Source organism: Phalaenopsis equestris, unplaced genomic scaffold, assembly GCF_001263595.1.
Source record: "Phalaenopsis equestris unplaced genomic scaffold, ASM126359v1 Scaffold000840, whole genome shotgun sequence".
NCBI classification, from domain to species: domain Eukaryota; kingdom Viridiplantae; phylum Streptophyta; class Magnoliopsida; order Asparagales; family Orchidaceae; genus Phalaenopsis; species Phalaenopsis equestris.
The window spans coordinates 2,775,885-2,787,236 of record NW_018165280.1 but is presented as its reverse complement, the minus strand read 5'-3'; the positions used below and the strand labels follow the sequence as shown (position 1 = coordinate 2,787,236).

At 35.9% G+C, this 11,352-nt stretch overlaps 1 protein-coding gene across 1 annotated transcript in view; it reads right to left on the bottom strand.

Annotated features, from left to right (window-relative positions):
• Positions 1-7,768, bottom strand: part of LOC110031585 (plant-specific TFIIB-related protein 1) — a 31,702-nt gene extending 23,934 nt beyond the window's left edge. The window contains exon 1 of the mRNA XM_020734838.1: positions 7,081-7,768. Coding sequence (XP_020590497.1) covers positions 7,081-7,677 — 597 coding nt within the window. The 5' untranslated portion in view covers positions 7,678-7,768. The remainder of the gene's footprint in view (positions 1-7,080) is intronic.
• Positions 7,769-11,352: the final 3,584 nt, after the last annotated feature.

Here is an 11,352-nt window from a genome sequence, read left to right as displayed (position 1 = left end):
ATACACCAACATGAGGATAGGGGGAGAGGGCTCGACCCTCCGCAGGATGTTGGCGGTCCTACGCCTGGCAGCGTAATCGACTCGTGGACAACAAAAGAATTTCTAAAAAAAAAAAAGAGAGAAAAGAAGATAAGTTTTGATAAACCATTTTCAAACAAAAATATACTTTTCTACGAAACAAAAAATTGATAACTTTTTTTTGCATGTTTAAAAATTTATGTGTATGTCAAAAACATAAAACATATTTTAAAAGTTGGTTGTCCACCAGACGAGTACCTGTTTAGGCTGGGAAATAACCCTCTAAGTGAGGTTCAAGACACACTTCTAGATGAGTGGCTGGTTTTATACCTTCGGGTGACCAAGTAGCCTTCGTGAACCCTCGAGATGCCCGATAGTGTAATCGACTCATGGACAACAAAAATTTCTAATATATATATATATATATATATATATACCATTTTCAAGCATAAAAAATTATATTATATATTATATTAAATATAAATTTTAAAATCTTATTTAAAAAAAGCCGACATGCAATATTAAAAGAATTCTTTACCTGACCAATAAGTCACTTGAATCCATTGATGTAACTGGAACATATGATAGATGCAGGTTTTTGGCACTACAGATTTGACCATATAGGTGAGTAAGAGGGCTTTATACCTTCGGGTGACCAAGTAGCCTTCGTGAACCCTCGAGAATAAATATATAGCTGGGTCTAGTCCCATACGAGTGCTTGCGGTCCCCCTCACCCGACTTTTTTTTTTGTTTTGTTTTATCAACGCTTTGGGACAAGGCGCTCGTGTTACTTTTCCTTTCTTTTGGGATTTCTCCAGGATTTTTGAGGATTTTCTTTTATTTGAGACTCTTCTCGTTGATTTTCTCGAGTTTTATGCTCTTCCTCGGATTTCCCAGACGACGTTTCTTCCAGACTTGGCTTTTGAGATGCATTTACGCTTGCTATACTTAAGAAACGGCGGATCTCACTGGCATACAGGTTTGCTTTACATTTTATAGTGTTTTATTTTCCTGTTGCTACTCGCTACTGTTCTTCCTGTACAGCATGTTATACTGTTCTTGTTTCTACTTGTTACTGTTCTTTCTGTAGAGCATGTTATATTATTCATGTTTTTGTCTGTTACTATTCTACATGCATCCTACTGTTTGTCATGTATTGCACCTTTCATATTATCATATTATATAGATTTAAACATGTTTACTTTTTATATAGGATGTTTAGAGGACTATAACCATAGGGCTGTTTGATTTGACACCATAACTGGCTGGACACCCTAGAAAACTTAAATTTGTCACATCGGGGAGCTTGGAGCTAGCGCGGTGGGCAGCACGACCATCTTCAACAGCAGAACATGTCTTCCCCAGCTAAACCATTCTTTTTCTAAGAATTAATCCAAGAATTAAACAACAATCCATAGGATTTCGAGTTTGTTTGTCTAGCGCAACATAAATCCCCCACCTTTCCTTTAGGCATTTGTATAGCTCTACTGTACGATTTAAGCCCTAACTCGTTCTAGGTTCCGAGGTTGTCGTCTGATACGACGTAAACTCTCATATCTTCTAGGCGACTTGTGTGACCGTGTCACGCAAATATAAGCCCTAATTAAATAAAATTAACATGATGAAACACTTGAATAATTTCTTCTCGAAACTGAAGTCAAATCATATGATAGACCGGGAAGTCACCAGAGTTCACCTCCGGATTTGTGGCCTCCCCTAGTTTCTCTTCATTTGGATTCCTCAACAATGTTTCAGATTCAAGACTTTCTCCTTTCACACCTCTTTGTCCGATTTCGTTGAAAAGTCCTATCCTTTTGACTTTTTTGAAGATAGTATTCCCTGATTTTTATCGAGAATTTTCTTAGATGACTTTGGTCATTTAAGAAGTAATTAACTATAGGGGTTTGTCCTTATAGGAAGCTTTTCTGAACCCAGCCTAAAATAAACCCTATTTAATTCTTTGTATTAAATAGGGGAACTTGTCGGCAAATAAAACGGTTTCGCAGACCAAACGGATGTCATATATTTCTTAGTTTATTTGATCGAGTCTCATCCTCGAGTCTTGTGTTTATCCTTCGGGATAGATACAAGATTTGAGATAGAGCGTTCTTTCATTTAAACTGTGAAAAATATGAGGTTAGTTTGATTTCATATTTTTCTAAACTTATATATATGTATGTAAATTAAACGTCCTTCCAAAGCGGGCGACGAGACTTCACTCCCAGCGACCGACAGCTTCTTACGGGCAACCACCCAACTTTGACCTTTCAACTTTATCCCCTTTTAGCGCCGACATGTATGTATTATTTATTCAACTAATTAATTTTTGTAATAACTCTATCCCCTCTAAAAAAAGTGGCTGGTTTCGCCCCTAACTTGATCTGAAATTGATTGACCCGGGAAATCAAATATGGGTTGATGAATGATGATAGAGACTTCTGCAAGGAAATTATGAAGAATGTTGGAGAATAAGTATCTTACAAAGAGAGTGAAGAATCGACTCCATATGAAGCATCAACTCTACAGATTTCAGATAAAACAATGGATTATTATTGATAAGCACTTCAATGATTTCACTAAGCTGTTGATAAATCTGTTAAATTTGAATGAGGTTGGAGATGAAAACAATGTGTTTCTTCTGTTGAATTCGCTCACAGATGAGTATGAAAACTTTATTATGACACTCATTCATGGAAAGCTCTTAAATTATAGTGAAGTGATTACGATATTGTTGAATCACGAGTTTCATTAAAGGGACAAGAAGCCTGCAATTATGGAGTCAACTGAGTCACTTACACTCCAACATGGCAAATCTGAAAAAACGAAGAATAATTCATCAACAAAAGTGGCAGAGGCAACAATTCTCAAAAGCGGGGCAAGTTTCGTGGGTGCAGTCTCAAAAAAAACCAGTGCGCTAACTGTTTAGAGAATAGTCATTGAAAGAAAGATTGTTCAAAACTAAAGAAGTGTTTACTGCATCTGGGGAGAAAGCCAATTTCATTATGGAAGGATGTGAAGAGGCAGATTCATGTGTATTTTTATCTGCACTTTCTCAGAGTTTGTTTACAAATAATTCGTGTTGGATTATAGATACAGGTGTTACCTATTACACTTGTCCCCATCAAGGATGGTTATGTACGTACAAGAAGTTGGATAGCGGTGCAGTGACTGTGGAAAATGATCAAGCTTGTCGCACTATTGATGTTCGGAGTATATTTATTAGGATGCATGATGATACTGTGAGTGAGTTGACTGATGTTAAATATGTTCTAAATATCATGAAGAATTTGTTGTCGGTCACTACAGGAAATTTGTGAATCAGCTACCAGTTAGCGTCATCATACAGTTTCACTTCCAAAAAATTAACATAGAAAAGTTGCGTCGAGTGGTTAACGCATCGCCGATGCTATAGCTTTGGATCAGCGTCGGCCATGGCCAAAGCTAAGGTCGACGGCAATGCCTTAAAATAGCCCTCCGCAAACCGCAGCTCCACTTCGCGCTCATTTCCTTCCTTCGATTTCGATCGTCGCCTCCAAGCTTCTCCGGTGATTTCGGATCCATTTCATTGCTTCAACTCATCTAAGGTGAGAAATCTTCTTCTACGCCTCCAAACTTTGGTTTAACATACGTTTTCATCTTTTTTATCCTTTCATAGATGTTAGATCCAAAAATACGTAAATTTTGCTCAAGTTTTTTTCTTATTCCATTGTTAGGTATGCAATGCATATGAATTTCATAGTTTTCCCTAAGTTTAAGTGTGAGATATGTAAATACATAAGAAATTTGTACTATGTATGAAAATTTTGGTGTGAGATGTAAATGAATAAGAAAATTGTAGTATTTATGCAAATATGAACTTTGGGTGTGAGATAGGTGAAGACATAAGAAATAGTGTGCTATGTAAATATGAAATTAAGGAGCAAGATATGTAAATGCATAAATAAATTGTGATATGTATGTAAATATGAAATTTATGTGTGAGAAATGTGAATGCATAAGAAAATTGTGGTATATGTAAATATGAAATTTAGGTGTGGAATATGTGAATGTATAAAAAATTGTGATATTTACGTAAACATGAAAATTTAGAAGTGAGAAATATAAATACATAAGAAATTTGTGTTACATATTTAGGGTTGAAAATTTAGGTGTGAGATACATAAGAAATTTGTGTTATGTATGTAAATAGGAAATTTAGGTGTGATGTCTAGGTGCACATTTCACCTAAATTTGTGTTATGTATGTATCAGAGAATTAGGATAGAGCATCACTTCACTGTTTGAGAGACACCACAACAAAACGGGGTGACGGAGAGGATGAAGCGGACTTTAGTGGTGAAAGTTCTGTGTATGTTACCAAATGTTGGGTTGAATAGAATCTATTGGGTCGAGGTCACAGAATACATCTGTCACTTGGCGAGCTGTCTGTCTTCTGCAGTTATTTGAAAGAAAACTCTTAAAGAAATGTGGTCAGGATATCCTGCTAGAGATTAAAAACACATGAGAGTGTTTGGATGTCCAGCTCATTACCACGTGCAGAATGATAAACTGGAACCACCAGCAAAGAAGACAATTTTCATTAGTTTCAGACACAGAGTCAAGTGCTTCAAGTTGTATGATCCGTCAGAAAGAAAGATTGTCATTAGCAGGGATGTTCCAATCGGCGAGGCAAGCTTGTTGAAAAATCAAAACTAAAAACAGGTGGAGAGTTCTACTCGGACCATCTATATATGCAGCAAAACTTGGAGTTTGTTGCAACTCCATTTGTTCCATAGAGCTCGTTCACTTTCACTAAGATATCTGATTCAGCTGCAACTCAAAAGATATTTGTTGATAATGCTCAGGAGGAGGTCGAGGAAAATGTTAAGGATGACATTTCTGCTCATTAATCTATTGCTAAGAGCAAGACCAGGTGCCAAAATGTCTAAAAACAAGTTTGGTTCAGGGATCACATTGTATTTGGGCTTTCAGCCATAGAGGCAAGAATTTATTGTTATTACAAAGAAGGATGAAGAGTCCATACTGTGATCATTGGAGAGCGACAATGGATGAAGAGATGTAGTTTCTTGGAAGGAATGGTACTTGAATGTTGGTGAAGCTCCTCCAAGAAGGAAAACCATCAAGTGCAAACGAGTATGCAAAAAAGAAAAGATCTCACGAAGCTGATGTTCAGTTCCAGACAAGACTAGTTACAAAAGGCTTTGCGCAATGAGAATGAATTGATTATGACAATATATTCTCCCAGTGATCAAGCATCCCTCCACCCGCATTCTCTTATCACTTTAGCATAATACGGTCTGATCTTGGAACAATTCAAAGTGAAGACTGCATTTCTACAAGGAAAATTGCAAAATGAGATCTATATGTTGCATCCGCCTAGATATGGAGCATCAAAAGACTTTGTTGGCAAACTAGACAAGTCTTTGTATGGGTTAAAATATTCGCCACGACATTGATATAAAAATTTGATCAGTTAATGAGTTGGTTTAAACTCGCATAATTTTTGGCATGGAGATTTTCAGAGAAAACTAAGCTTGAAAGATTTAATTTTCACAATGAGCAAATGTTCCAAGGTGCTGAATAAATTTGGGGTTGATGACTCGAGCAAGGCAGTGAGTTTACCCATTACATCTCACTTTCAGTTAAGTTCAAATAAGTGTTCTAAAGCTAATCAGGAGAAGAAATATATGCAATCGGTTCTTTATGCTAGTGCAGTGGGCAGTATGATGTATGTCATGTTTTGCACTAGACCAAACATTGCACAAGCAGTTGATGTTGTGAGCAGGTTCATGCATAATCAAGGAAGAGGTCGCTGGCAGACTGTGAAGATTATTCTCAGGTATCTGAAGGATACAGTTGACGTTAGCTTGGTGTTTAGAGACAGTCAACTATTTCAAATTTGTCTGTAGTTTACATTGACTAAGAATATGTAGGTGATATGAATAAGCGAAAATCTACGGTGGTTTATTTATTCACATTTGTGGGAGGTTCAATCAATTGGAGGTCATTTCTTCGGTCTGTGTTACTTTGTCTACTACGGAGATTGGGTAAATGACAGTCATAAAGGCGGTGAAGGAAGCAATATAGATGCGTGACCCATTGGATGACTTGAGGATTGATCAGAAGTCTCTGATGTTGTTGGTGACAGTCAAAATGCAATATTTTTTGCTACAAAACCATTTCATCATGCTCGTACCAAGTACGTTAATTTAAGATAGCTCTTTGTTCAGGACCTGATTAAAGAAAACAAGGTTATTTTGAAGAAGATAGATACGATGAATAATCCAACAGACATGCTCACAAAGATATTATAAGTTCAAAAGTTCACCTACTGCAAGAATTTAATGAACATCCGAGCTCATGACTAATTGTCCAGTCGAACATTTTGAAAAGTTACATGAGGCTTGATCCCTTCGAGAGGAGGGTACGTGGGCAATCATCTTAGTGCAGCTGATTGGAGTTGGAGCTCAGTTGGTCATCTCTCACTTATCTAGAAGTAAGAGATGAGGTAAGGAGTGTTGTATTTAATAGTTTTTATTTTAATTGAGTTGTTTTTTAATTTATTTTTTTATATGCCCTAGTCCTTCTCTATAAAAGAAACATAATGCTTATGAGAGACTAAAAGATGTATGGTGTTGGAAAGTGTTGGATTGTAACCACAAGTCGTCTTTCTTTCTCCCTATCTGGTGCCGGTGAAATCTAACTCCTCGTGGATATAGGCAAATCGATTTAACGCCACGTCAATCTTTTGTGTTCGATTTTTTTTTTTTGTGAATTTCTACGCTTTCACATTATTTATCTTTATTTAAAATAATTCATCCCATGCCTATCATATCACGCTACCTTCACTTAAACGTTAAATCAATCAAAAGCGCCAGCATCTAGAACCCTACAAAGTTTACTTAGGGCATCAATCATAACCCTAGAGACCAGGAAGCAAAAGTTAAGAAAAAGAAATATTGACTCATCAAAACATTGACTACCTCATTAAACCATCGATTGTTTTAACTATGATTGACAACAGCCATCCAAAAGTATGATCAAATGGAATAATGGAACACACCTGCAACGTTCTAGGTTCCTGAGCCTCACGAATAGCATGAACCAGGGCAGCAGTAGCAAGCGCCTCGATGCTGCGGTTGCGGAGACATGTGGCGGAGCAGCAATCACGGAAGAGCTGGAACGCATGATCAACAACATCATGGTCAAGTCCGAGTATAGAAGATACATCGATGATCTGAAGATAAGCGCGAAGATGATCCACGGACACCATCGGCCCGGCGGGATCCGCAACGGCCGAACCGGATGACGATGAGTCTAGGGCGCGTTCAAGCTCAGCAAGGTGACCATCAAAAGAGTAAGCAGAGCGCGCAAAGAGGGGTGAGTGCTCAAGAGACCAAGTGGAGAAAGCGGTGATGAAGCCGGTGGGGTGGAAGGGGTCCTCATCGTTGGAGCAGGACGGGGAGAAGGAGGCGAGGTCGGGAGTGACGAGAAGAAGTGGAGATTCGTGGGCTTGTAAATGAAAGAGATGATGTGTTTGAGTGTGCCGTTCTTCGATGACGCGGCCGCAGGCGGAGCACTCCGTCACGTGGCGGCCGGAGGAGGTGGTGGCGCAGCGGCCTTGGGTTCCGGGACAGTAGGGGCAGCGAACGAAGAACATCTTCGACGACACCGGAGCCAATTGAAACGGAGCGAGGTTTACCGGCGGTTGGGATGGCCGGATGGGATTTAGGCATTTATGCTATCGGTCAGCCCGGGTCGGGTCAGCACCTTATGACCCGATATAATATTTTTCAAATATTTAGGAATTTATGATTTTTCGGTTATATTCTAGAAATTAATAAGACCCTCATAGGAAAGAAAATTCTAAAGGATGACAGAAAATAGAAAGATGTCTAAGAGACTAGAAGATTCCACCATATTTCGAAGAATGCTAGAAGGGAAGAATAAATAAAAAAAAAACTCAAAGAGTAATCGAGAAAGTTCTAAGATTATATATGTATATAAGAAAGAAGTGTACAACTCTCTAGAACTTAAAAAAAATCTAATATATTCTAGAATGTTTCATTAGGTTTGGAGGGAACTATAAGTAGGAATCTCCCCCCTCATTTGTAATCATCTAAGCACTCAATCAAAGCTTTCAAGTATTCAAACATGAAGTGTTTCTTTCTCTATTCTCTGATTCTTTAGAGTGCTTTGAACTTTCTAGGTTGCTCTTGAATTTTCCTTGGAGCTTTCTCTTCTAGCATTTTCTGAAATATGATAGAATCTTTTAGAGTCCCTTGGATGTCTTTCTATTTTCAGATACTCTCTATAATTTTTCATCTCATGAGGGTCTTGTCACTTTCTAATTTATAGCGGAGCGTGACTTGTAGCTAGTTAATTTTGTGTCGATGTGATTCTTACTCCTTCTGATGGGTTGTTAATAATTATACATTTGACTTATAGTTCATTAAATTTTCTTGAGATTTATATTGATATTTTTTTATAAAAAATAGCTCTAAGGAGTTCTAAGATTAAAAAAGCTTCAAACTGACTTCATAATAGCCTTAAATTCTCATATTTTCTTTTAGTTATGTTGAAATATAATCTTATGTTAAATGAACATTTTATAAGCTAATTTTGGTTGGACAGCCATAATATTTTTCAATCATGTTAGGTTTTCATCATATATTTATTATAAATAAAAAATTATAAAAAAAATCTATCATCTTCCAAACTTTATGTGAATGTAGGGGAAGTTTTTTATAAATACATTAGAAATTTCTAGTTCACTGCTCATTAAATTTTAGAAATATATCTCAAGTTAATATAAAATATTTTTTTTGGCGGTCTCACCCCATACAATCCTATTTTTTTTCCATAAACATTAATTGAGAGAGGATATTATTGATTAATGATCGTTTAACTCTTCACATCTACGCTCAATTCTTTGAATGTGATTCACGAATTATCTCAAATTCAACGCTAATATACAAACAAAATTATAAATATTTTACATAAATAGAGCTTCTTTAAAAGCCAAATGATGGACACTAATCTCAATGTTTTATTTTCATTATTCAAGAGAGCATTTAATAGAAAATAATTTTATCTAAATAAAGAGATTGAGATTGACTTTCGGATAAAACTTGGGCCATTATTTATAAGAGCAATCTATAAATCATTTGCCTTTTAGTAAATAAGATTAAAGAAATCATGAAAGAAATTCATTTGAATTTTTAATGTTATTACAGGCACACAACAACAAGCTTTCTTTCCTCAAGCATAATATGATGTGCAAAAAAAAAAAAAAAAAAAACTATTTTTATAACTCAAACTTGTAAACGTTGCAATGATGTAAAAATTATGTAACATTGGGCTCAATAGATTCATGTCATCAAGACGTTGAATTTGACTATAAACTTGTGAGATTTGAAGGTCCTTTAATTTTTTAAAGTGTGTCCCAGAGCCACTTGATCATAATTTAAGTGTATTATTTAGTCTTATTTGGGGTTTGGTTGGGGCAGCTGAAACTTATTAAAAAATAATTGTGCAGTTGTTGAATAATAATCTGACGCTAAAAAAATTGCGGAAAGAATTACATTTTTTTTTAAGTCTAACATCAGCTAGAAAGTTGTCACCGCACATATCCAGGAGTGGTGGGAAACACATTTAGCTCTAATTTTTTGAAAAAAACAGTCAAAATACATTGTACCAGAACAAAAAAAAATTGTAGTGCGATGTCGCACCGCCACCGCACTACCGCCCCAAACAGACTCTTATACAAATATCATATAATTTTTTGTCACTTAATATTTATCCCAAAAAAATTCATTTGATTATGAACTCAAGTGTATGTAATTTTTTATTTGATTTTTGAACTTTTTAATCCAAGGTGATATGTGGCTCATCAAGAGGATTTTTGTTGGAGGGCTTTAACGAAGTATTGGCTCATCCATATCAATCTAAATTAAGAAAAAAATATATTATTAAAAAATAGTTGGCCAGGTTAGGAGTGCAAATGACCCGAATCGAGCTCGAGTCACCCTTAACTTGAGCTTTAGAATGATTAATTAATTGAGTTTGAGCTCTAGCTCGAGCTCGAGCTTCTCGAGCTTAATTTTAAGAGTTCGAGCTGGAGCACTAATACTTGTTTGTATGTATAAACAGAATAATTAAATGATAAATATAATAAATATTTATGTGATAATTAATGAGAAATCATTTAACATAAAATATAAAATAGCTTTTAAGATATTTTTTAATAGTTTTAAATAAATCATGAATTTTAAAATATTTTAAAAAATTTTTAAATTATTTTTTAAAGCTCACGAGCTCACTAGTCCAATCAGAACTGACTTGTTAGCTCATTGAGCTCGGTTGAGCCAGTCTAGCCCAAGCCACATCACAAGTCGAAAGGCTAGTTTATCAAATAAATTTGGATCGTTGGATCCTGATCAAGTGGCTGAAGGAACGGCTTCAAGTTATTTCATATACAAAGGCGTTCCTTGGCTATTTTTCTGCGGGGAGGTCAGATGCGTGAACGCCAAGGTATCCTCACGTGGTGATATATTTTATGGTGTGACTAATGTACCCCCAATCACTAAATTTCTAATGCCACTTCCAATTTACCTATAATTATAAAATTAATTGCATTAGATGATTAATTATAAAGTATTTAATAAGAAGAAATATAATCAAAATTCCATAATTTAAAAACATGGATTTTAATGTTTTGATTAAGAAAATTAAATTTATTTATTTTTAGAAATATACTTGATTGACAACCAATAAATTTTCATCATCTGACACGAATTTCGAGGTATCACACGAATCTCGATACGATATTTTAAACGCGAAACAATTCAATCTTCATAAAAATACATCCAGAGTTCTGATTTCAACAAACTTATAGTCAAACTGACTGGCTTGATGAGACAAACCTAATGATATGAAAACTAACTCAATCTGTGTCAAATCAAACCCAGATCAAGTCATTGAACCACGAATAAATGATTTCCGGACACATTTGAAAGATCAAAGAGTTGTCGAATATGATAAGTTTATACTCGAATTGAGACAAGAAGAATCCAACGAGTCTAAGATCACTCAATTTTGACAACAATATGACACTTAAATGTCCACTAAACGTCATATGTCAAGAGAAGCTCTTCGGATCGTCTGATCAAAATGATTCATATTACTGCATTAATTGCACATATGACATTATAAATAGAGTCTCATCCCTCTCATGAGGGGGGCTAAAGTATGGGGAGAGAACCTGAGACATTGAGGAGAAACTATAGTTCAACATCACTGTCGATCGTCGTCGAACACCGCCGACCTCCGTCGT